This window comes from Antrostomus carolinensis, unplaced genomic scaffold, assembly GCF_000700745.2.
Source record: "Antrostomus carolinensis isolate BGI_N321 unplaced genomic scaffold, ASM70074v2 scaffold10016, whole genome shotgun sequence".
NCBI classification, from domain to species: Eukaryota; Metazoa; Chordata; class Aves; order Caprimulgiformes; family Caprimulgidae; genus Antrostomus; species Antrostomus carolinensis.
The window spans coordinates 105,645-133,166 of record NW_010323940.1 but is presented as its reverse complement, the minus strand read 5'-3'; the positions used below and the strand labels follow the sequence as shown (position 1 = coordinate 133,166).

Sequence of the window (27,522 nt, the reverse complement as noted above, 5' to 3'; positions counted from 1 at the left end):
ATGAAAGTGGAAGATACAGATCTCCCTTTTCTCAGTCAGGTCTAATAATTATTCATGCAGGTTTCATGCCATTGTTGCAGATAGCCTTTGTATTTCTTGAGCCAGATGATAGATTTTAAAACTGCTTTCTTGGGCAGTGTCAGATTCCCCAGGTGCACTTCTGCTCTGTGTGTGGTCTGCCAGCCTGGATTTGAGGGTAGAACTAAAACTTCCCACTTTTTTTCTCACTACAGCTCTGAATGTATTTAGACTTTGGAAAAAATTACTAATTGGCTTCTGATTTAGCTGATGAGCTGGATGCTAGTAATTGGACATTTGAAAGTATTTATTGTATTGGAAGTAGCTCTGTCCACGGCACAATTCTGAACTTGCTGCTTGCTGCTACTAATGAGCTGCTTAAACACTGCACAGGACTGTTGCTTCACACATTCTACAACAGGCTGCTACGGTTCATACAGGCGTGCACGTGACCAAACACATTTTGAGCACTGTGACAGGATATTTTCTCATTTGGAAGAGTTTGCATTTAAATAGGTGAGACAGAAACCAGGTAAGTGGGAGAGAGGGGAAAAATCTAGTTTAGATTTACAGTATGGAATTGCCAGCTCTTTCACCATTGCCTGCATGTCATTGTTTCCATACTTCTATGGGACCCTTCTGTTCTGTAGTGCCATAAACTAGTTTGCAGCGCTGAATAATAGGGTTAAAAAATTGTTGCACTTACTCTTGAATTTATTAATGTTGCATTTAATTTATTAGAATATGTTTATTAATGTAGAACATAATGATTCATGCTGCTTAAGAAGGAAATCTTTCCCTGCCTTCTACCCACAAGCTCCTTTGTCTCAAAAATCTCCGAAATCAGTTGTCAGAAAAACCCCATCCATCAAGTTCTGGAAGGTGGTGTTTTCTGGTAATGAAAACTGTGATGGTTTTCATTAAATATTTTTGCTACAGGCCTATGATAAACATGAGATAATTACCCAGTAGCTTATAACTGAGTGTCATCCTGGGAACTGTGATTAGGGTAACATGCAAAGAGTGGACCAGAGGAAATTGCAGGAAGATGTGCCAGGGGAGGTTTAGGTTGGCCATGAGGAAAAGGTTCTTCACCCAGAGGGTGGTGGAGCACTGGAACAGGCTCCCCAGGGAGGTAGGTGCTCATGGCACCAAGCCTGACAAAATTAAAGAAGCATTTGGACGGTGCCCTCAGACACATGGTCCGAATCTTGGGATTGTCCTTTTTAAGGGCAAGAGTTGGATTCGGTGATCCTTGTGGGTCCCTTCCAACTCACAACATTCTATGATTCGATGCTACTTGGAACTACTCAACCTTTTGCATGATTTTAGAAATATTTTTTATTATTGGAGGGTAGGTGTGGCATATTGGTTCTTAATGGTTGTACAGTGTAATTATTTATTTGTTTTGTGACCTCCTTTAGAAAAATAATAATGAGGGTAGTGGGCAGAATCACCTGGATAATTGTGTAAGAAGACTGGATAACCCCTGAGACGCCATGTGTATATCTGTGCTATCCAATAGGAATTAAAAGTACACCTGTTCCCTGTAAACACAATCAAACAGGCTTTTTTTTCTACCTTCAGAATTGCTCACATTCACACTTCAGATAGTAATATGCTATCTAAATGACTCATAATCCATGCAAATTTTGCTTTAGATTTCTAATCCTATCTGACAGTAACAGTGAATATCAAATTGATGTTATATATTCTAGCAGCCATCTGAACATTGTACTAACAGACGTGGTGTAAGTAAAGCTAATTAATTCAGCTTTGGTAAACTTTCTCAGTCAAATTGGCAGCAGAACCAGCATAGTCTAGCTCAGAAAGTTGATTAAACTGCTTTGCTACAGCACTAGGGGGTTAAATATCACAACTGAGTACAACACAACATGTGTCAAGAAGCCTCAGGCAGATGAGCAAATTGGCCAACTGCTCACCTAAGAGAGCTCTTCATTCACAGTCTGAATAGAGTTGTTCAGATGGTTAGACTTAATATTTGTCTTTTGTACTCAATTTGACAGTAAATAGATTTATTTCCTCTCCCTCAAAAATCTATATTTATAATTCTTGCTGCTGTAGCATCTAAATGCCAAACGTGCACTTCATTATTTTGCCACAACCAGCTAAGCTTAAAAGAGACTTGCGCGCAGCCGTCTCTCCTTTGATGTGTGTGGTAAACTTGCTGCTGTTCAGCATTCTCAGTTTTTTATCTGTAGGTTTTAAAATACATTGGTGATACCTATGATGTACGTAGTTTTTGGGCTGAATATAGAAGAAAAAGGTATACAGGAAAGGCAAAAAGTTTAGAAACTGTTCTGAAAGTAAGGCTTAGTAACATTCTTTGAACTGAAATTTACAGTAATCTAATATAATTTAAAAAGTATTTTAACAAACTTAGTAAAACTGTTGTAGCTCCAAAATTGTGGTAGTGATTTAAATCTCTTCATCTAAGCTTGCATAAGCCGGATGCAGCTAAGCTGAGATATGGTTTCAAAATTGTAAGCAATTAAGTTTAAGAGGTAGGAAGTTAATGCACCTCAGTTTTCAGTTACACTGCTGATTTAATTCAGCGTCGATTCGTGCTGCTGTTGAAAGGAATGGTCTTGGTTTTTCCCATCATATCTTTCTGGTTTAGGTCTCTTATTCCTGCTTTTTTTCCTTTTGTGCCAGCACTAACATTTTTGGTAGGCACACCAGGCCAAGGAATTGGAATTGATTTGGATTAAGGGACAAATAGGTGAATAAAAAAACCCTAATTGCATGGTCTGAGTCAGAGGGTGGTGGTTAAGGGTTCCTACTGTGTGGGGAGTCCCACAGGGATCTATATGGGGACCTGTCTTAATCAGTGACTGGAGCAGGCAACGTGGTGCACTCGCATCATGTTTGCAGGTGATGCCACACCGTGGGGGATGACCAGCTGATGTGCTTGAGGGAAGGGCTGGTAGTCAGGGATTCCTAGAAAGCACGAGGAATGGTCTGCGAAAACCTGAAGGTACTTAATGGGGATGAATGCCAAGTCTTGCACCTGGGAAGGAAGAGCCCCTGGCAGGAGTGCAGGCTGAGGACAGAGGAGCTTGGGGGAGCAGCTCTGCAGGAAATGCCCTGGGGATGCTGGCAGACAGCAACTGCCTGGCAGTGAAGTTGGCCAGCAGCATCTGTGACTTATCAGCAGGTGCATAGGCAGTAGATTGAGACAAATAATTATCCTCTCTGATTATTCAGCACTCATTGCATCATATCTAGGTACCACATCCAGTTTTAGGATCTTGATACAGGAAAGTTGCTGATAAATTTGAGCCAGTTCAGCAGAGCCCACCATGATGGGCGCTTGCCCTGCTAGGAGAGGCTGTGGGAATCGAGCCCATTGAGCTTGGAGAAGAGGTGGACTCCCAGTGCCTATGGGGAGGTTATAGAGAAGGTGGAGTTAGACTCTTTGCAGTGACTAAATTGAAACGGGAGTGAATCAGATTAGATTTAAGGAAAAGCTTTTTCACCAAAATTGGGTTGCTGGAGAGGTTGTGTGGTCTCTGTCCTCAGGTTTTCAAGACCCAACTGCATAAAATGCTGAGTAATCTGGGCTAACCTCACAGCTGGGCCTCCTTGGAGGAGGAGTTTTCTAAAGAAGACCTCCTGTGCCCCTTTCAGCCTGAATTACTCTGTTTTTCTATGGTTCTCTGATCCAGCCAACCTCTAGCCGAAAATAACGCTGTCAGCAGTTTGGTGGCAATAGAAGGAGAACTTTTTTCTTCCTTTTAAAACTGAAGATATATTCCTTGTCCGTGAAGACAGTCTTCAGTGTTTGAACTAATCTATCTTACTTTCTCTTGCAGTAGGCAAGGGGAGCACGTGATGGGTTATTTTGACTTAGTTAAGTCATATGTTAGAGGAATTTAACTTGTTTGCTAGCTGATGGTTATCTGTAGAGTGGTTTGAGTCGCATTTAAATCTTTAAGTGTCTTTCAGGTTGTTTTTTTTTTTTTATATTTTTAAACCATTTTATATTAAATGAGAGTATTGTGTTTCTAGAGACTTGCCCTCAGTTTATTTTTATTTTAGTTATAAAAACGAGCAGTTCTTCCTAGTGGCAAGCTTGAGTCATCACATTACTTAACTATAAACAAAGACACTGTATAAAAAGTTTAGGTAGCATGGACAGTTGTCTCTTCTCATGCTCACTAACACCACCAGTTTCTAACAGTGAATCCCACAAATTAAATGGAAAAGGGAAAAAAACCCACCAGACTTCATAATGTTTCTGAAAGTGGTGATGCATATGTAAAATGAGTGAGGATTACAGTATCTTCCCAGTATCCATTGCCTGAATGAGTTAGTTAAATCTTATTTACATCAGAGGAAAATGGGAAAGGGTAAGTCTGCAGCACTGCCACTGAAAATATCACCAGATCACTCTGGTTTTTGGGATCAAAGTAAGTATTTACAATTACTGATTGGAAAGCCCATGTATAATAAATAGACCTAAAGCTTTAAAAGCTCGCTGGAGATGCCTGCTTTTGCTCTCCAGGATTTTTCCTTTAAATAATGAAATATTTCTTGTAAACCTGGACGAGTACTATGAAACAGCATTATCTTAAACATTGTCCAAGGCTTGAAGGGGATTGTGTCATTTTCAAAAAACTGCTTGCATTCATCTTTGTAGTCATATTTAAGACTTTCAAAATATTTTTAAGCTGAACAATTTTAAATGGAATTTTGTTTTCTGTCTAATCTTGGAACAATGAGGCTTGTGTATGTCATCACCATATTGCTTCATTAAAATACTTGCTCACTCTGAGCTGTTGCTTTATTTCTCTTCCTGAGCGCTGAAAATATGCTTAGCTTAGTGCTATTTTATGGTAGGTACCTTCCATTTCACTCCTTTTGATGGGAATAATATCCCCTTGGATGGCAAATTAAATTCCACGTGTGCTGCAAATCTGAGTCAAAAGGTGGAGAGATCTCTAAAAGTCCTGGAAATTTGTGACCACTTTTTTTCTAATAAGTGTTAAGGCCTGATCAATGCAAAAAACCTGGTTCAAAGCAGCTATCTAAATATTTGTTCAGTTGAGGAATTCTTTATATTGCCATCAAGCAAATCTAGTTTTCTCATTTCTTTGTGCTGTCCAATGTTTCCTTCCCTGGTACAGGTTTGTGTAACTGCTGAGGCAAACTATTACTTGTTTTACTAAATCTTACTGTTAGTATTGGTTTTATAATGATCATGAGTAAAACAAAAATACAACAGAAAAAGTTACATAGTTATAATGTTTAGGTTTGTAGTGTTTTAGGAGATGTGTGTAAGAGTTATTTAGTTTCAGCTTCAGGCTCTTGGATCAATGCTTTCTTGGCTTATGTAAGATTAGTACAATAAATACATTATTAAAGTTGGGTTTTTTAAATTCACTTTTAAATTTAAATCCTTACTTTGAGGGAGCTATTAAGGTACTTGAGCATAGGTGTCTAAAGCAATTTTAAACTCTCTGGAATGCCATCTCTGGCTCCCTGCAGCCACTTTATAATGGGACATATTCTGCTGTCTTTTGTGCCATATCTATAGACAGATGTTTTGGATATGTCAGTCTAAAATGGTCCCAGACACCTGTGTTTGAATGTGTAACAGACTGGTTTTTGTCAGCTGTTTTCAGATGCTTATAACACAAGATTAGCTTGCTTTGGTATTTTTCAGGAAGGAGAGAGGAAATAAATAACCGACTGAGAACTTTGGACCTGTAGAATACTACAAACAGTACATTTATTAAAAAAACAAAACAAAAACAATAAAGCAACCACTAGCATGTCTTGGCATTTTAAGAAGAAATTTTAATGCTTGAACTTTGAAATACAAATGTGGCTTGTAATGGCCACTTACTGTAATAAACAGTCATAGTTATTAATTGCTTGAAGCATAAACTTTTAAATATTAATTTCTTTTTTTTCTTTAATGACTTGCTTAATTTAAAAAATGCTTTGCCTTTGCACTTTTTTTTTTTTAAGCTTTATTTATTGTTAGTATCATAGATGCCAGAATAATTCTGAACTGCGTTGTGGTCTGGCTTGAACCTGTATATGTGTCAGGTGGGGCTGTGGGGTGTCAGGTGAAATTGGGAGGAGTCTTGTTTTCATTTTTGTTTTTCTTATTCTATCTCCCCACAAAACATGCCAAAACAAGGAAGGTGACTAGGGGGCGGGGGGCACAGCAGGGTAGACTTAAAATGAATGGAATTGGGTTTAAAGAAGTTGGTTATATAAAAGTGTGTTACTTTATCACTTTTGTGGAAAGAACAATTAGAAGTGGAATGAGCTTCACACAGGCATGATAAAAAAATCATAGTGTTGCATTTGGAGAGGTTGCTGTGGTTGCCATGAGGATGCAGGCAGGCTTCATTTTGAGATAGCATCTGTAGGTTGTTTGTGAAAATGGTTATTGTTGGAAGAGCAGATGAGGTGATCTGGTGAACTACTACCTAATGCTGAGGTTTCACTGTTTAATTTCTGAGAAGTGTTTTATAAAGTACACTTAGATTTGCAGCTGATGGATCATTTAGCAGGTAGAAAATTGCCAAATCTTAGAGATTCAGTGTTTGTAGTTCTGCGTACAGTATTCACGGAGTCTGTATGTCCTTTCTGGGAAGCTAGAGGAAGTCTAGATTCAAGCGCCACATGTCCCAGGAATCCACTAGGAAGGAAGATTTCAACCATGAAGATCACGGGGTAGCCGTTTTGGAGAGCTTGTCATCGTATTATATACTAGCAATCACTGTGAACATTGCTCTTTAACTCTGTATGTGACAGTTTCTAGTATCTGCTTTTATTTCTTCCTTTATGTTCCCAGTTTACAGCTAGTTTAAATCTTTAAAAAGAAATTAGTTCCTTGGTTTGTCATATACAAGGTAATACTAGAGAATTTCAGATCAGAGTAACTATAAAAGATAGTTTTCAACTGAAAACATCTTTCATAAAGAACTATATAATTTACAACTTGCTGTATACATGCTGTTTTTAAGATTAATTAGTGCTGTCTTGTTTAAAATAGAAATAATTTAAAATCTTATTTAAATGTGAAAATAAACTCTTGTGTTGTCAATATCTAATAAGGTTAACAGTAGGTTTTATCAGTTTTCTCACTGTGATTTGGCAGTCTTAAATTGGAATAGTGTGTTAGTAAATTTTTGTTCATAGAAAGTATGCTTTTCCCCAGGACTTCTGTAAAAGTTACAGTAATACCAATATCAGCAACAGAAATTCTAAACCAGAACAAGTCAGCAAGCAAGAGGCACCCCCAGATGAAAAACAGATGAAAGAAGATGAAAAAAGAATGAATAATGTTGACAGGATAGTTCTTACAGCTGTGTGAAAGGCAACGTGTAGTACAGTGGGAGAGGAGCATGATTTTTTTAAAGAGTTTAAGTAGAAGGTATAGAATTCAAAAGACTTAATATTCTGTCATGTTACATAAACTGTAGTCTTGTTAAACTCATCTTTTCTTTGAAATACTAAGGGAGGTTGCTAAGGGGTGGGGTGGATGTCAAGTGAAATGGCTGCAGTGATGTTACACAACAGAGTTAATTTCGACCTACGCTCTGCTTTTCTGCAGAAGAAGTTGAAGAAGAGTCTGAAACTACAGTTGAGGTTGACATGACTGATAAACAGAAACATCAGTTGAAGCACAGAGAGCTCTTCCTTTCTCGCCAGTATGAGTCCCTTCCGGCAACGCATATCAGGTAAGAAAAAGTACATGTCATTTATCTGTGTATTCTGTTGAGGTGGATTGCCTGCCAGTAGCCCACCTGCTTTTGAACACTTCAGCCTTTATCTTGCAAAAGGATGTGATTGATCACAGCTGAGTTGTGCCAGGTTGTCCCATGAGCTGCTTTGGAACTGTGTTTGGTTTTTCCTTCTGTGACTTCATGTCTGAGCCTTGGAAGGGACAAGAGTCTCAGAGCTCTGGCTTGCCAATTAGAGCATCAGTTGATAATGTGGTGTAAAGTCAGTCTGTTCCTACTTTGGAAGAGTTGTTTTATTAATTCTTCTTCTGCTGGACAGAGGAACTTTGACCATTTTGTCTGCCCAGGGAAACCACAGTTGGGTTTGGAAAGGAGACAGTGACTCAGTGGTCAGATCTGCACATTTAAAAATAAAATTACCCTTACTTCAGTAAATGTGAAGAAGGCAGCATGATTGAGTTTGGCCAAATGTTGCAAAAGCATTTCAAGTATTGTTTTAAATTGCCCTAATGTTGATGTAGGAAGAGGCTTGCTAAAGCCCAAGAAGAGTTTGTTGATTTCTTTCTCTAAATGATGTATCGATTCGTGTCATCTCCTATTTAGTAGTCAAGCAAATTCTTTTTTGGGGGGGAGGGGATGATGTACCAAGAAATGGAAAAGAAAGAGCACAGTGACAGAGGAGAGTGTAGTAAGTGTAAAACAAGGGCTCTTACACTGTATTCTGAAGGAATTTTTGTTTTCTCATTACATCCAGCTCCCCTCAGGCGTTTCAGACCATAAATGGCTAGAAGCTATCAAAAAGGAGTGTGTATGCTCCAATAGGAGAAACACTTTGCATGTGGATATATATTATCTCTCTCATTGGCAAATGTGTGGCTTATCTTTCTCACTGCCAACATAAAAACTGGAAGTTGGAGTCTTTTGTATTAATTTCTTGTCCTTGTTTCAGCTACTTGTTCTCTGACTTAGAGAAAGTTGTTTAACTGTCAAGTCTCTGCTTATCCAGATATAGCACAGAGATAATAATCCTGTGCAGTTTCTTCTACTCACTCTGACATTTAGATGTTGAAATAAGCTATTCTCTTCATAAAGAGAAGATTACATAGAAGTAATATTGTAAATGTCTTCCCACCTCACAACTCAGGGAGCAAATACAATGGCAGTTCTCCAGTACATGCTTCACAAAGAAGCCAGAAAAACACGTGAATTCATAGTACATGCAGCACTGCACAGCAGGCAAATGCAGAGTGATGACTTGAATCTGCTTTGCAGAACAGATGAATGCTGTAGGGCTCTGCTGTCACGTGATACTTTACAAGACGAATTCTGGAAGAAGCTTTATGTGGTCTAATGATGTTTTAACAATCTTAACTCTTTTATAATAAATAATATTCCTTATTTAACTTTTTAACTTATTAGTGTTCAGATTCTGTGATTCTCAATGATTTTCATAACTTTTGTTAATAAGCCTGTCCTTTAAAAGAGGATAGAAATGTGAAGATAGTATTCCTCCAACTTTCTCTTATCAGTACTTCAGAATATCCAAGGATGGAAATTCCTCAGCCTCTCTGGGTGTCTCTTTCAGTGTTTGACCATCGTTGTGGTGAAAACTTCTTTCCCATCATCTAATTTATATTTCCCTTGTTGAAACTTACTGTCTACTGTCTCTTGTCCTATCACTGTGCTTCTCTGAAAGGAGCTCCATCTTACTCAGATTTTTCATTAGGTAATTGAAGACAGCAGTAGAATTTCTCCCTTCAGTTGTCATACCTTAAGAGTAAACAAATCCAAGCTAGTATCATCTGCAGACTGGCTGAAAGTGTATCCAATTAACTTGTCCAGATTGTTAATAAACATATTAAATTGCTGGCTCCGGTATCAGCACTTGGGCACCCCCAGGAACCAGCTGCTAGCTGGACTTTGTACCACTCACTACAACCTTTTCATCCTGGTGGTCCAGCTAGTTTTTTTCCAGGCTTATTGTCTACTTACCTAGTCCGTATGTAACCAATAAAGGACTCTATGGGACACACTGCATGCCTTAAGTCGGGATAGATGACATTCACTGTTGTCACAGGTCTACCAAACTAGTCATCTCCATGTAGAAAGCTAGCAGGTACTCATGCAATAAAACTCTGAGTAGCTCTGTTCTGTGCACCTTTGCTCTTACCATCTACAGTTTTAGCCCTTAGGTAGGAACAATTGGATTTACAGGAGAAAGTAAATGGTACAATGGAATAGAGCGGAGAATGGAGATAAGTTCTCTCAAGAGTAAGAATATAAGAGAAGGAAGAGGAGAAAGCTGAAAGTGATTTTTTAGAGAATGGAGGCTGAACCATGTATAGTTGCTTTTTGCAGCTACAGATCTTGAACTTTTACCGACATCTTCAACCAAGAAAAGAAACTGAGTTTGCTTGCCTTTCTGCTTGTAATTTAAGGGAATAATATAATTTTGCCTCGTGTGTTATGTTTTTATTTAATTTTTACTAATACACTTTTACTGCTTGTCTTGCCTCTTTTCTTAACTTTACTCTTTTTATGTTTTTTGTTTTTTTGGTTTTTTTTAAACTGAATGGCAGAGCAAATTACAGCCCCCTGCCCTCACAAATAAAAAACCCTATGAATGAGATTACTTTTATTCTAATTCACAATCACAAATACAGTAATGTCTCATTTATACAGCTGGTGCCACTACTTTATAGTTGAGATGCCTTCCAGTTGTTTTAGCAGGTTAGATTTCTTTGATATGCAAGTCTAAATCTGAAGCTCTTTTGTCTGTAATGTTGAGTTTTCAATAATTTGTAATTTGTTTGCTTTTGAATTGCTGAAATACAGCTTCGTTCCTTATTCTCATACTCTTTATTTTGTTATATACATTATATGTAACTCTTGAGGTATAATTTGTTTTGTTATAAATATTGGGATTTTTTTAGACTTCATGTTGTTTCCCCATTACATGAGGTGTCACTGTGCCATTTTAGTAGCTTTAGGAAGTGATATAAGTTTTGGCATAAAAAAAGAGCCAGATTTAGAAAATAATTAGAAGCAGGTAGTGTAGTAGTAATTAAACATGGCAACACTGCCTTGTGGACACAGTGTTCCTGCAGTGGAACGTATTTATAATTGCCTAGCTCAGTGCAGCACCATTTGGAGTGCTGGCACATGTTACAGTACGAGCTGATGTTATAGTTTGGGTCTCAAAGACAAGACTTGTTGCCTTAGTGCCTACTTGGCAAGTCACAAGTGAAATTATTCTACTACTATTCCCTCTCCTATCTGTTCAAATGTGTAAGGTTAGTAGCACTCTTCCAGTGAATTATCTCCTTCCTTCCTAATCCCTGCAGGCTGCAGATGCAGTTTTGCCAGGCACTGTAATCCCCAGATGTCCTTGTAACAGAGTTATGCTGCCAGCCAGACTCCCTGAACGTTCCCCTTCGTTAGTGTCACACAGTGAATGCACCCAGAATTCATGCGGATGGCTCCTGGAAGCAGTGCCAGCCCCAGAGAGGGGCTGAGTTGACCTGAAGCACTGTGTAATTTAACTTGGGTTTTCAAAGATTTTAGCATTACCAAATACAGCATTTTGGAAAGGTATGAGAAGACACAGGGGGGGAAAAAAAATGTTGAAAGTTATCATAAAGGTGAAATTGCTTACCAGTGTTGTAAAATTCACCATAAAACTTAGCACGTGGTGAAATGTGTCCCTTGTATAAAAATCTGCCAATGGCTGTCTTGTTGGAGAGATGCACTGGGTTGTCTGACTTGGGCTTTAAATTTATTTTTTCTTATTAAGGTCTCAAGAATTAATAGGTGATAAACACGTTTAGATTACTGTAAAAGATTGCATTAACTTCTAAGATCATATGTAATTGCTTTTAAATTTAATACTTCATATGAGTTGTGTAGAATAATCTATTTATCCATCAGGGTTCAACTTGCCATTTCATTATCTTTGCTTAGTTCTTGTTTGCTAGTAACTGTTTCAATCTTGGGGTTGTGGTTTTTTGTGTTTATTTATGAGTAGTACTATTATTAGTAGTATTTTATTTTAAGTGTTTGGGAAGCATACATAACCTGAGCATTCTCAGATGTCATAATAAAATCAGGTGTCAATCTGATAACTGCAATAACACCCCCCCTTAAAAAAAAAAAAAAAAGAAATATGAGCTCATTTATGCAAAGTAAAGAGAGTCTTGTATACAGACTATTTGACTAAAGTCAGAACAGCTTGAGAATGGAGAAAAGTTTCAAAAATTGGTGGCCATTTGTGAAGAGGAAAGAGGATTTCAAAGATATAATTTTATTTGTTTGCTGTCATGTTAGTGATTTAGTTGGTTGATACAGTTGTGTGGGTTTTTGTTAGAGTTAAAAAATAAACTACTACTTTGTCAAAATTCTTTCTTGGTTACAGCAGGGTGGCAGGAGTCATTCCCTGGGACCAACGAAGAGCAGTACAGGATTGTCATGATCTCTTTAGTTGCTCTTTTACCTGATTCAGGCTGCACAATTTTTGCAGCAACTGTTGATGTGTTCCCAGCTGTTTGTGATTGAATTAAATTGTATATTTCAGTGAGACATCCGTGCTTAGTTGAAAAATTTCCAAGTGATGGATAATTTACCATATTCTTTATACATTTATCAGTTGCTAATTACATATGTTTGTATCACTCTACTTTTTCTCTAAGTGCAGAGATTCTTGTACACATGGTGTGTGTATATATATATACAATTTTTTTTTTTTTTTTCTTCTAGAAACTGTGTTTTCACTGAGTATTTTTGCTCTCTTGGACACAATTTCAGATGCTGAAATTCTTGCTGAACTTATTTCTTAAATTACTTGAATGATTATATTTGTTGCTTGGCATAAGCAGCAAATTCATGCTTTCTATATACCTGTGGCCTTAATTCAGAAAAACTTTCTGAACTCTGATTCTAAAAATCTTCAGTTCTTTCTAACTTATGAATCCTTCTCATACATACTCTTTATTTAAAAACAAACAAACAAAAACAACAACAAAACCAAGAGGGTCCCCCCCCCAACCTCCTAAACTATCCTAAGATGCTCTAGGTTTGGTTTATTACTTCCGTTCCCACACAGAAAGGACTTCATGAACCTTCTAAAGATTGTGATTGCATGAGGTCATTTTATTAAAAGCTGATTAGTATGACTGGGGAGAAGGTGGATATTTTTGCAGAATCCTGTGCATGTGTGACATTAAAGAGCTTCCAAATAGTCTGATCATGAGAAGAGTTATTTAACTTTTATCAAGAAATTCGGAGCCTCTCTGTATTTGTAAACATGCAAAAAAGTGTACTTAAACTTCTAAAGTATCAAGCTTTAAGAGTCTTGGTTTCCCTCAGTTCTGAAATGGTTCCTGCATCTTTTGACATCATTCTGATCAGTAATGCAGTCCAAAATACAGTCTTTTTTTTTTTTTTTTTTTTTTTTTTCCCCCCCCCAGAGCTTGGTGGTTTGGGGATTTGTTTGGTTCATTGGTGGTTGTTTTTTGGATTTTTTTAGGTTATTGTTGTTAAATTATCTCCTAGCTCCTGGGTAAAGTAACTTTGGTTGGTAGCACTTTTTAGATTTATCAGAAGAAGGAGCATCAGTATGTGCAGTTTATGAAAACATAGTGTGCTTACAAACTGCCTATAAAAGTGTGATGTTTTTTAGGTGCATAATGAATGACTCAGTTTTATCATACAGCTTCCTTATGCTGTGCTTTCTTCTTCACGATCTCATCAGGTTTCATTAATATTGCTACATCAGACAACTAAGATGCAGAGAAGGACTTTTTTCTGAATGTGGGATTCTTTCATTGAAAACACACCAAATGTCTGAAGCTCAAGACAGACAGGGCAGGTCATTTTACAGAAGAAATGTTGTGACTTTTTAAGGCATGGCACTTTAGGATTTAGTGGTATTACCTCAGGATTTCCAGTTTTTGCATTCTTGGCAAACTAGAAGTTTCTGGCATATGAGGAGGTTGTGTGTGTATGTTTATATAACTCATATATATGTGTGTGGGTATATTTTTTTTTTTATATATATATATATATGAGATACAAATGTTAGCTAATTTTTAAAAGCTTACTGTGAGATTTATAAACCCGATTTATTTTCTGGCATAAGTTAGACTGGATAAGGAGTGAATCTGTTTACATAGGCATGTGCTTACCTGATGATTTGGATTGTTAAGTAAGGAATTCTTCCTTCCTGGATTGCATTTATTTAGAGCAAAGGGATTTTTAATGCATGTTTGATTTTTTTTTTTTTTTTTCTTTTCCAATAGAATTCAGAGAATTCTTACATGAATTAAGATGAAATTCAATCTAGACCAGAATCCTGTTTTCAGATATGTTCAATAGCCAGTACTAGTAACCGTATGAGAAAGTATATTTCTCGGTGGGAGGCTGTTAGTTAAATGCCTGAAAGTCACCGCGTATTTCCCTGTAGTGACATAATTACAAATTAGGAGTCTTTCATATGGTGGAGACCTTTAAGTTCAGTTGCATGGAGTGATGTGCATTGCTTCTGAGCTGGGCAGCCTTGTAATGTCACCCTGAAGAATCATTGCTAACCAGCCTCCTGTGTTTTTTGTTCCATACGTGTGTGTTGCTGCTGCTGTGCTAAAGGTAACGATTTTTTTTACTTTTTAGCATGAATTCATCCCTAGAGGAAAAACTCAAGTGAGTTTCCTACAGTGGTTCATGGGAAGTACATAAATGGTTGTGATTATTGTGAGATACCAAAATGTGCAGTTTTACTGTGTGCAGACCAAGGAAATATTTACCTGTCTTTGTGGCACTCAGTGCGTTGTTCTTTCTACACGGTGTTTTCTTGCAGACTCTCCTCAGCTACGGAGCACAAGATTCGGTCAGTAATGTAGACTGGAACAGTATTAGTGTAAATCCAGTTTTAAGTGATAACATGTTAAAGCTTGTTTCAAATGTGTGTATGTTCATAGATCCATACATTTACCTCTTAACATTTTCTGCAACTATTAAGGTAAGATCTGCGAGTAGAGTAATTGAATGCTTTGGCTCTTCAGCTAACAACATAGTAGTTTAAACATATAAACGGTGTAAATTGTTACTGAATGCAAAGTCTCCTTTCATTTTGTCCTTTGTAAATTTGTTTCACATGGGGAATGTTTTTTCCTGTTTAGGGCGTGACTAGACAACAGTGGTGAGAAGTATATAAAAGTTGTAACCTTAAGAATATGCAAAAAAATTGAACATTATCTACAAACTTCTTTTAAATCCTCATCAGTTGTGCATGATTGCTCCAAGAGACTGCGATTAAATCTTACCCATTTAGTGCTCAAAGTCAGCACTCTAGCTCTAATTAAGATTAAATTGATTTATTTATTTTTTTATTTTTTTTTTAACTAAAAGCCACATGCAGCATAAAAAGCCTGGACAATCTGTATGATCTATGCATATGTTTAGATGCCAGGTATTTACTGGTTCATGTAGATGTACCAAAATCAATTTACTGTGCATTCTGGTTTTAAGTTTATTTGATCAAGAGTGTGTCAATCAAATAATACCAAGTTTATTGATCTTTGGACACAGATAAACAATCTTGTCCTGTTTGGGAGGTTGGTAGTATTCACCTATCAGATGTGTTTTGTTTGTTTTTTTTCTTGTGTTTGAGACAGCTCTGTAAATGAGCAGAGCCAAACTTGAGCCAATTAAGTAGGAATCAATGCAATACAAATCTTTCTTCTCTCAATTCTAGATATTGATTGAATATTTTAAGAATCAAACTCTAGTTAGGGGTCTGTTGCAGATGTAAATCACTACGATGGTGCTTTTATTTTCTTGTTTTTAGTGTTGTGCAATAGCTTACTCTCCTGTTGTAAATATCTTTGCAGTCTGGAGAACTTGAAATTTTGATGTAAAGACTTTTGGTGTGTGTCTGTCAGCATCATCCTGTGCCCCTTAAATTGCGCTTAAAAGTAAAATACACAAGTATTTTTAGTATTGGCTTCCCATAACTGGGAAATCAATTCCATATAATTAGCAGAAGCTCTTTGGACTCCGCAGTTCCTAGTCTGTGATTTGGTTGTCATCATTGCAATTCAGAATGCTTGTAAGAGAACAAGGCTTGGCTCAAAGTGGTTGTTCAATTGGAAACCTTTGAAACACCCTTTGAAACATTTAAGAAGGTTCAGGAAAAACCTTTTTTACTTCAGGTAGTGCTCTCCCCCTCTACTAAGTGTCTCTACCTTGTTACCCACTTCTTTCCCTTTATGCCGGATATGGGAAAGATTACTCCTGGGTTCTACTCCTGCACAAAACCTTTCTACCCCTCTTCATTATGCAACTTTTTTTTAGTTTAAACTCTGGTTGACATTGAAGTAACAGCATATGTTAAATCAGATTTTCCTCACAAGCATAATATTTCCTAATATCCTCTAATGTTATTTTATTCTCAGACTGTCTAGATAGTGACTCACACTTCTGTATTCCAAATCTCTACTGAGAAATCAACATTTCTTGATGAAGATCAGGAAGAAACAATTGCTGTCTCTGTACAGAATTACCCAACATCATTCTGTTGTATTCAGGAGGGCAATTAATAATTGTTAATAACAGAATTTCAGACTCTGTGGGGTCACACCTGCATATATTATTTTCTTTATTTTTGGTTACTTTAAGAAAAAACTTACCAAAGGACAACTACCCAGACAGTGCAAACAAGAAGACTGATTTTTTTTTTTTTTTCCCTTCCCCTGAGATACGCATTAAGTGTATCTTCTGGAGAATTTTGCTCCAGCTTGTTTGACCAGCCTATATTGAAATCTATTCATAACATTGTCTTGTATAATAGCCTTGGTGTGATTTTTTTTTTTTGTACAGCTTAAATTCTTGAGTTGGTTATAATTGTCTTGTGTCTTAATTGGAACAGTTTAGTAAGGGCAGTCTTGTCGCGCTTCTCTGTTCTAAATATTGATCATTATCATGGTCTTGTCTGAATTATGTTCCCACATGTTTTTCATTCCTCCATTGGGTCTCACTCAAATGTGGCGCTTTTTTGTCTTTAGTTTTCAAGCCTATTAGGTCCTATCTCAGCTTACTCTCTTTAAAATCCCTCCTTTGGGACTCAGGTGCTGACATCTCATATAAGTGTTAATTTTCATTAGCTCCTTATTGAATTGTCCAAGACAGTCTTACGTATGAGTCGCTCACAAAGCTGCTATTTATTTTCTAGTTCTTTCTTTTTATTCTTCTTTTCTTTGTTTCACAGTAAAAAGGAGAAAAAAAACCCAAAAACCAAAACAAACCAACCTAAAACAAGCAAACAAAAACCCCCAAAAAACCCCATGAAAAGTGGAAACAGCTTTCACGTGGTTAATGCTTTAAAGAAAGAAAAAAGATATGGGTTGTAGCTCTGGTTACTAGGACAGGGGAAGCAATTGAATCCTGAGTGGTTTATTTGATAAGGAGATGGTAGTACCATGAGCATCTATATAGGCAAGCTTTGTTGTCTCATATCCTGGAAGACATCTAAATTACTTTTTAGCACTCACTGATTTAATAATACAACAAGTTTTGTTGATATTGTTGTCAGCTCAATGGAAGAATTTTTTCATTTGTGATCAGTTTAAATACAAAGTACATCTCAGAACAGGAGGGACTCTGAAGGGACAAGATAGTCTCATCAGAATTAAATTGTAAGGGAAGACTAACTTATTTTTTTGTTTGCAGTTATTTGTATGTTGCTGAGGTGTCTGAAACTTTCTCTCAGCACTCAAATGAGATAAAGTTTGCTTAATTCTGTAGGAAGTAAAAACAATTTTTATAAAATTTCATTGAAAAAAAAATTCAAATTTTTAATTTGAAAAAAGGGTCAAAACCAGATATGCAATCTTAACATCACTGGGACCTTCTGATGCTATTTACTGGTAATTCATCCTGTTGTTACCAGTTAAGTCAAGATGGAGGAATATAGCTTAAGTCAGAGAATCAGAGTCTCTAGTTCATATCTGAATAAATATTAGAGAGCTTTCTAATTGTTTAATATATATATTAGTCTTCCCACTGTTTCTCTTTGGTGATGTGGGTCTCCTGGCAGATGCAGAGATGAATAGAAATTCTGGAGGTTGTGTACTGCAGACTTTCATGTGTGCTTTAACCCCATTTCCTCTGATATGCAGTGGTAATGGGTAAGACATTACCTGAGTGTGTTCTCTTAATGATAATCAGTTGACTGGCATATGATGCTTGTGGTTGAGCTTAACAGTCAACATTCATTGAAATGAGCAACTCTTTTTATAATAACATCTTTGGTGTTATCTTAAAATCTCTGCAGTCAATTATCTTTTCGATATTTGTGAGCTGGGAGAAGATGGCAGAAGGGTGGTCTGGGCAGAAGTCCTATAGCCATATGAAAATGATAGCATAAAAATGTTGGCTGCTAGCAAGATGATTCAGCACACTTAGCATTTTTCATCCAGATCTATGTGTGTTTCCTTAAAATACCATTTGTTAAAAATAATTCTGGAGATTATTTGCAGAGAAGTCAAAAGCAGAGGAATTTGAGGCCAAAGAGGAGAAGGGAATGAGAGAGAGAGGAGAGAGAAAAGAGTTGGGGGTTCTGAGGTCAAACTCCTGTTGCATTATCTACATGTGTTACACATGGGCAGGTCTGTACCACTCCTGAATAATGGGAAGCTTTCTACTGGCAACCTGCACAAAAATACAGTAGTTAGCATTTTAATGTGGCCATAGAAGAAATGAATAGAATTCCATGATTAATTATTAGAAATAATTCCATTCAAGAAAGAAAAGTACTTTGCTTTTACAGGACATTGGTAAAACATCATATTGTTTCTAGTTTGGCTTATTTGTTTTTCAAATTAGGTACTGAACTTACAGGAGGTGAGTCACTTGGAGGTGGTTTAATTCATCCAGCCTTTTTATTAATTGTATGTGTATTTATTATTTGCCATATTACCTCTTATTCCTTCATCGCTTTTCTGTTTCTGAAACTGTTTCCCAATTCTGCAGAATTCTTATCTATTTGAGTGCTTGGGTCATTACAGACATTCATTTTGATGCTTTGATGTTAATTTTGATATCTTAAAAATATGTGCATTTTACTGTATTTTTAATGAAACAGTTTATGAAGTATGTCTGGATCATTTTCCTGCAAATAAGTTTTTGACTTAATAGAACTTTGAACTTTTTACAAAGTAACAATTCTTCCTTATGTTTCTGTAGGGGAAAATGCAGTGTTGCACTTCTGAATGAGACAGAGTCTGTGCTGTCATATCTGGAGAAAGAGGTAATATGTGACTTGTGTTTGGGTAAATATTGGGAGGGGTTTATGGTTTTTTATGGCTGTTTTTTTAATAAATGGGCAAACAATATTTTGAAAAACTTATTGCTCTGTTCTAAAGTAACTCGTAGCAATGAGAGAAACTTCAATTAGCCTTTGAGAAGTACTCATGAAATATCTGCATTATTTAAAATAAGAATTAATGTACCAAACCTGTGCTCTGTAAAAGTGTACAAGAGGGCTTACTTTAATAATTTCCAAATGGAAGGTGATAGAGAATTACAAACCTAATTTTAAAAATCATTATGCTGTTGCAAATGTGTGTTCTGTTTTAGGATGCTTTTTTTTATTCACTGGTATATGATCCATCACTGAAAACGCTTTTAGCAGACAAGGGAGAAATCAGAGTGGGACCAAGATATCAAGCAGATGTTCCAGACATGCTTGCAGAAGGTAAATATATGATATTTGATTAGTTAAAATCCTCATCTTGGTTCATTACTTATGCTGACTTTCTGAACTAAACTCATCAGCATAGAGGTAGAGAAAGTAAAATAGTAGGTCTTAGAAAATTGATGAATACCAGTAAATATTATGATGAAAGAAAGGATACTTGAGTAGCTGTTGAAAATACATTGTCCTTTCCAAGGCTGTGCACAACACAATTTAGGCATTCAATGTTTGTTTATTTAATTCTACCTTCCAGTTAGTTGTTTGATGTAGGCCTCATGGAAGGATGTTGAGGAGCAACCTATTTTGTAGAGTAATAACATTGTAATAAACTAAGTGAAAATTGTATCCTTTCTCTCCCTTTTAAAAGAGGCTCTGCATAGAGAATGTGTGTCTTTGTGTCTTCTTAATTTAAAATACTGGCTTCTATCAAAGCATCTTGTCTGTTTTGTAGCAACACTGAAACAAATGTTTCGAGCCTTGGCATATCTTTTAAATCACTGCTATTTTTTAAATTAAATTTTATTTATTTATAATCTAGCACAACTACCTGTGCCTTAGTCTTTTGCTACATAGGAACTTTAGTCTTTTAAACTAAATTTCAAGTACAATATTTATTTAGTGTTTGGATGTTATTTAAGAGGCATGAGCAACTGTCTTGTTATGTTTGCAATTATATTTACTTAGTAAATTTTAAAATAAGATGGTTTTGTCAGTGAAATGTGCATTCTACATTGAGTGCTAACAAAAGAAAAAGTTTCCTGAAAATTATCTGTGAAAAGATATTGTTTTCAAGAATCTTGATATTTATTCCTGAAGAAGAAAAGATTATGTGAGAGGAATATCACATGCACTAAGTCAAAGAAGTTCTAAGTGCCCTAAATATGTGTATTTGTAACCTTAAATTACGTGTTTTCCATTCATCATGGGCTTTTTTTTTTTCTGCTATGCTTTTTCTTTCATATAAAACAAGTATTACTTCTACAAAGTTTATTTAATAAACTGTATAAAACAAGAATGATTGGTTTTCTGGGAAATGGCATATTATTTTACGATGAATGCTGTTTAGTAGCTCACCTGCATTATTATTCTGACTCTTCTTTTAATAATCAGAAATAAATTGTAGGAAGTCTGCAGATTTATTTATAAGGTGTACAGACTTGTTCGGGAACAAATTTATGACTAGAATATGATACAGCTATTCTTGCTGTAAAATGTGCCTGTCATGGGGAAACAAATAATTATGTAGTTGCTCATATGCTCAAGAGGAAAGCTTCCCAGAGGACCAAGAGAAAATTACTGTCTCAATGTGTGTATCAAATGACCAGGAAGTATTGATGTACTTCCGAAGTAGCTGGTTGAATTATCAGATTTTCACAATGAGCTGGGGTTGTCTGCCAGTCAGGAAGTCTTTTACTACTGAATTCTGCTACTTAAATTACTAAAGGCAGAGCCTAATTATAGAATAGTGAATACTACATACAAAGTAAATGTTTTTCCCATTGAGATTTTACTTACCTAATTTTTTTCTAAAATTCTATATTTTTAAAAAGTTTCTAAGTTCTTCTTGAGCTTAACTTTCTGAGTTAAATCCTTGATTCAGTTAAATGAGTAGATGATCTTTCTCTTACATCATGAAGACAGCATTCCACTGTGTGTTACTGTCTTGTTTTTCTCACTCCCCATTAATCCCCAAAGTGCCATAAGTGATGCAGTCTTCTTGCTGTCTTTAGTAGGCAGTAATAGTCCATCACTTATTAAGGTCAGAAACACCAAATTGCCCACAAACTGAAGATCTGGCACTATACAGAGAACTTCTTTTATCTGCAGTTATTTCCAGTGGCTGGTGGAAAAAAGTTTGGTTTTAGGAGGGTAAAAATATCTGAATTATTGTAATTTTGACTGATTGTTGTCTAAATGTTTCCATAGCCTTCTGACCTCCAAGGAAAAGAAAAAGGTGATTCAGCTCTTACTGTGTCTTCACAGAAGCTGACAGCGTGAAAGTTAATTCATTCACTGTCAAGCTTTTAATTAATGAAAACAAATCTAAACAATATTTAAATTTAATATAATAAAATAGATATATTTGAAAAATAAAAGATTCTGTGAAGATTTCTGAATCTTGAAATAAATTTTTCAGACTATACTGTTAAAAGTGGCTAATGATCTGTACTCCAAGTTATTATGACGTAATGGATGACTCTCTCAAACTAAAAGCCTAGAGCAATCACCTTAAATTAAAAGAAAGAGTTTAGACAACTTCGAGTCAGTTAGGGATCATTTGAGAAAACCAAAGTTTTATGCCATCTAATAGTAGTATTATATAATAAAATAGAAAGTATTTGCATTTTATTCACATGTAAAATTTGTCACACCAATTCTAATGTAAAGAAAATATACCTTTTTAAAGGTTGTTGCTAGGCATATTTGATGTTTACAGAAAATCCCCAAAGCCATTTAAAAAAAAATAAAATTAGAAAAATCAAAGGTTCACACACCATCAGTTATTTTATAAATCCAGTTCAAATGACTGAAAACATGCTGGTTCAGATTAGCTTTCAGAAGACCAGTCACAAAGTGACTGAAAAATGAAAAAGTTCTTTGAACTGTGAAAGCCTTTCCACGACTTCTATAGACATTAAATTATTTTGATGTAAACACACTAATATATTCTAGTAGATTAAAAATTCAAATTGCTTGCATTTTCTCTATACTGTGATAATTTATGTTCTATCTGAATGGATTACTGTCTTTTTTTTAGTGTTTATTGGAGAACTCTATGCATTTTTTTTTGTCAGAATAGATTCCCCCCCCGCCCCCTTTTTTTGCATCCTTGAGTAAAAAATACCCCAAAACCCCGGTGCTTAGGCCAAACTTTGGATAATGCAACATACCTTCTCCCTCCCATCCTGCCCCAGGAGTGAATTAGATAACTATATTTCTCTTTAATTTTTGAAATGAAAATAATGTTTTCTTTTTAAATGACTAAAAGGTTTATTAAAATCAAGGTACATAATAAAGTATTACATATCCAACTGTTTTTCCACTTTGAGATACAGTGAATCATAAATCCTTTACATAGTTACAGTAAACAAATAAAAAACAAAGTTTAAATTTGATTGAGAATGCCTAAGCCTTGTTTGTATACGCTGCTTTTGTTTGTAGTGGTTTAGCTAAATTGCTTAGATTACACGTTTGGTGAAGACTGTAACCTTGGAGAAACACCAGACCAGATTTCTTTCTGCAATTTCTTACGACTTTTTTAATGAGCAACTTTGAGAGTAAAACTATGATCAAAGTTTTCAGATTTGAATGATATTACAGTTGTTTGAAATCCTTCGTTCTCCTTGCAGTGCCAAGTGCTCCAGTCTTTCTAGACTCTAGTTTGAAGATTTTTAGAGTCTTTTTGGTTGCTGTTATTACACAGGAGAACAGGAGACTACATACTACAGCATTGAGTTAACTTTTGGCTAGTGTGATGCTAAAGAAGGCCCTTTCTCTGCTTTTAACAACACATTCCGCTTATTCTGTGGATATAGTAATTGTTTATTTTAAAATCTGTTTCCAGTGTGGGGTAACATTCTGCTCCTCTGTACAAAGCAAGAATAAAAACATTTGTCTCGGAGAACCAAAGCATGCATTTGGGCAAAGGGTATCTTATTTCAAGCATCCCTACTGTACAGTCCAGGGGCAGGGTACCTGGTTCTCTGCATGTGTTGGCCATAAGCTGCTGTCTGATGCATCCACCTACTGAATATGATCAGCAGCTTATAAAATATATGACTAATAAGTTTAAAAAACCCCAACCAACCAACAAAACAACCCTATGCAGTTTTGCTTTGGGCAAGTCATTATTATCATTCTGATTTGGTTAAAAGGCAAACTTTTATAAATTCTTCTGAGTATGATCAAATAGCTATTATCTTTAACTAACAGATTTTATTTAGTTCTGTTTTGTGTACAAGAAAATGTAAGTATGAGGAAGGTCAGGGAGATTGCTCCAAGGCAAATTGGTTTAGATACTTGGTAGGCTTTTATGGAAATTGATCCTTACTGTTCTCACAACTTGATCTATTTAAAACCAAATGTTTTTAAATTCTGGCTTTTCAACCAGTATTTCTCAGCAGTGGAACAACCAATGCAATGACAAGTTAGATGGTTGCCTAGAAAGCAGAGAATGAGACAAAAGTACCAACATGGCATTAGGGATATAGCTCATGAAGTAGGATAATGCTTAAGAATAGGAGTAACTGGGGAAATTTTTTTCACTCTACAGGGTTTCTTCTAATGCATTAAAAAAAAAAAAAAAGGTTTCTCTCATATTCCTGCACTAGTCTTTCTACCTCGTGCATACTCTCGTATGTCTGATTGTAATTGTCACATAGTAAAATGCATGACAAATACAATCAAAATGTTATTGTAGTTAGGGAAGCCAAGTGTTTAAAATAACATCATTGGCCAAATCAGAATTTCTTAAGTAATGACTTACTTTTATTTATTCATAGGGTTGTGAATCAAGTGGAAAGACTAGGACAAAGCCAACAAAGGTCAATAATTGTTCCCAGTCTGTCAAAGCTCAATTAAAACTTCTGAAGCAAAGGATATTTTCTAAATAAACCTAAGAACTTTATCATGACTGTGTGCTGCTCATGATATGTAAGTCTATTAAAACTATTTGGAGTAAGTCTCTGACTAAAAAAAACTCCAGCCAAACAAAAAAATACTAAATTATGTTTAAAAAAAAAAATCATAAAATTTGGAATAACTGTCTCCTATGATCTTAAAGAAACTTTAACTTGTTGAATTAAATTTTCTGATGTTCCATTTGCTTTGTCAAGCAATAATAAATGAACCTTTTGTGTTCCAGGATTTGATAGAGCAGCGCTTCGTTAGGTAAAGTAAAATGTTTAAATGTTAAAATAGACGCTTTCAAGAAAACTTAGCCCACCAGTTTAAGAACAACCACTCTGAATCAGACCATAAGCTTATCCATGCAGACAATCACATCTCTTGTGGCTTCTTAGTTTTCTTAGAACTTGTTTAAAGCCTGTTAGAAATCTTGTCACCTTGAGCTTCCTTATGTATCTCTATGATCTCTTTGCAGAACTTCAGTGAGTATGTGAAGTGTGTTTTTTCTTTGTAAAAGGCATTCTGACTTATCTTCAGTATATCTTTGTTGCAATTTCTACTAATTTTGCTAGCATAGCTGCGAGCCTTGACAGTGCTTGGTTGCCCACTGTTTCCCATTAGCCCATGTGCCCTCCTTCACACCCTAGGTAACACAAATGGATTTGAGTTCACGTGTCACTATTAGTAGCTATTGCATCCTTGAGTTCCTGTAGAAATTTTGAAGAGATGCTTGTCCAAACTCAAATAACCTGTTAATGTTCATATTGTATAATTGTTCTGTAACCTCTCCTACAGATGCGTCATTCTGAGGTAGGTCATCTCATGAAGCATGTGAACCTCTCCAGTTTTGTCCAGTCATCACAAATGCAGAGAATTAGATTTATCTGCTAACAGTTAACTTGAATTTCTCTTATTTGCTCCCTTTTTAATCATCACATTGCCAAGGTCTTAGACCTTGACAAATATGGTAGGGAATTATGAGTTTTAAAGGTTTATCTAGAGAACTCTCTGCTAGTATTATTAAGCACTGCTAGTCCTAATTGAGTGCTGCCACCCGTAATGGCAAACTGTTCACAAATCCCTGTTTTAATTAGCCTGGAGGGCTGATCTTAGAGTCACTGTTACAGGGATGTCTGTGTACTGGGTCTGTGTGGGTGCATGGGATTTTTCTCATGCTAATGGTCTTCTCCCAGCTGCAGTCCTGTTCCTAGCTCAGTACTGCTTATGTCTTGTATCTAGGTTTAAAAGCAGACCACTGTGCTCTGGGCTCTGGGGAATTCTTTATGGAGCAGGAATCTGACACAATTAGGTACTCTCTGATGATTTAAAGCAGTACAAAGAGTTTGGAGTTGGCAGGGAAGAAGACTGTCTCCTTACTAAGTCATAGAGAGGAAGAGGAATTAGAGTCTCTGAAATGGATGAAGTAGCCTGTAAGAAAGACATTCTGTTAAAAGCTTTTGTTTTTCTTTTCAATAAATCATAAACTATATTCAAAGTACCTATATAAAAACCCAGAGTCCCTCTTGCACATCTGAAAATATCCAGAGAGCACCTAGAAATAGTACTTGGTGTGCAGTCAATTCCATTTCCTGAAGACAAGGCATTTTAGAATTAATAGAGTTCAATTTCTTCATTAGGAAAAAATTCTTTACTGTAAGGGTGGTGAGACATTGGAACAGGTTGCCCAGAGAAGCTGTGGATGCCCCCTCCCTGGAAGTGTTCAAGGCCAGGTTGGATGAGGCTTTGAGTAACCTGGTCTAGTGGAAGGTGTCCCTGCCATGGCGGGGGGGTTGGAACTAGATGACCTTTAAAGGTCCCTTCCAACCCAAACCATTCTGTGATTCTATGAAGCAGCTGAGAGCTTAATAGGAAGGGGAGCAGTTGAGTAAATTTAAGCTGTAAATTTTGGGTGATGTTCAGAGAACAGAGAACTTCTGAACTCTTTGTCTGTTTTGAAAAAGAACAAAATAATTATTTTAGAGATATTTCCTAATGTCTTCTCTGTTGGTTTTTGGGGTTTTTTTGTTTTGTTTTGGTTTTTTTGCTTCTTACAGCAACACAGTTGTAAGAGCTTGTTGTTTCTAATAGACTTGACATATCAGATAGAAAGTATTAAACTCAGAGTTCAAGCCTGTTAATATTTGCCAGTATTGGAATTCCAGGATTTTAAGTTTAAAAACTGTTAGAACTAAAGAGACAAATAAGAAACTCATCTACATACTATTTGGATTTTTAAAGTTATGAAAGTACAGGATGCTTAGACTCAGTGCATTGTATTTTCTGGTTCTTTAAACGCTTCTCATACACTAAATTTTTTATTTCAGTTAATAAAGTAAAAGTAAGTTTTAGAATAGTGGAACTCAGCTGTAATCTCATGAGGAGGGAATCTGTTCTGTTACTTCATGGTACATAATACTCCCATTTATTGGAAGAACTGCTGCTGAATTTGAAAATCACTCATACTAGCCAGAGACCTCCAGTAGTTGTTTGAAAGGTACAATTGATTCTGTCAAGTTTGTGTGCTGGATTATCTGTAGTAGTGTTGATGTAGTTGCAATGATTTCATTCTGTTGTGAGAAGATAAAAATCGGGCAATATGAAATATTTTTAGAATATTATGTATTCTGATATTTCAGTATTAAAAATTGGAGACCTGTGCAGTTGTTAGACTCTGAAGACAGATAATGTGTTGCTATGAGAAATGGCTGACAGGACAGACAAATACTGTGTCTTAGTGTCCTATCAATTTTCAGAAAATATGGTCTGTAATTTGTGCTAAATGGTCAGTCGAGCCAATTGCTGGATATGAGAACTGAACACATAAATAGGCCATTCTTAGAAAATAAAATTCAGAAAATATTGCCTCCTTTTTCCTGAGTTTAGTATTTCACAGATAGCACATGTCTATCCTTTTGTTTTTAACTGGCTTTAAGAAATCATGAGGGATGATGATTTCGAAGCAGTGTGGTCCTGAAGTAGTTAAGTGTTTCCTTTGTGAGTGAACCAAATTGCAATTACAAGAGTAAATCAGTGGATTTAGTTTAAAGCCGGTTGCTTAGGTACAGTCGTCAAAGAAAGAATTGCTTTTCCTGTGCACACAGAAGGTGCCAACAGCAGCAGCACTAGGCTCTTTGATGAGCCCTGTGAGGAGAAGATTTTCATGGAAAAAGCTGTCAGCTATAAAGTACTTTTTTGGATGAGGTTGAGGAACTGTGTGTAGTAGCTTACACACCTCTTTTATTCTGCATAGAGCAATCTGTGTGTCCATAGTCTATTGTCTAAAACCAGTTTTCCAGTCAATTCAAGATGGCCTTACTGGGATTTAGACAGCAGAAAGCAAAGCTCAAATGCTGGTCCCAGAACTACCTTCAGGAGCAAGTATAAAAGGAAACATTTATGCCAAACTTG

General features: G+C 36.1%; 1 protein-coding gene across 1 annotated transcript in view; it reads left to right on the top strand.

Annotated features, from left to right (window-relative positions):
- MTA3 (metastasis associated 1 family member 3) overlaps positions 1 to 27,522 on the top strand; it is a gene marked incomplete at its 5' end in the record, with an annotated part of 128,906 nt that overhangs the window by 12,956 nt on the left and 88,428 nt on the right. The window contains 3 exons of the mRNA XM_029085643.1: positions 7,616 to 7,742; positions 18,978 to 19,041; positions 19,371 to 19,488. Of these exons, the coding sequence (XP_028941476.1) occupies positions 7,616 to 7,742; positions 18,978 to 19,041; positions 19,371 to 19,488 (309 nt within the window). The remainder of the gene's footprint in view (positions 1 to 7,615; positions 7,743 to 18,977; positions 19,042 to 19,370; positions 19,489 to 27,522) is intronic.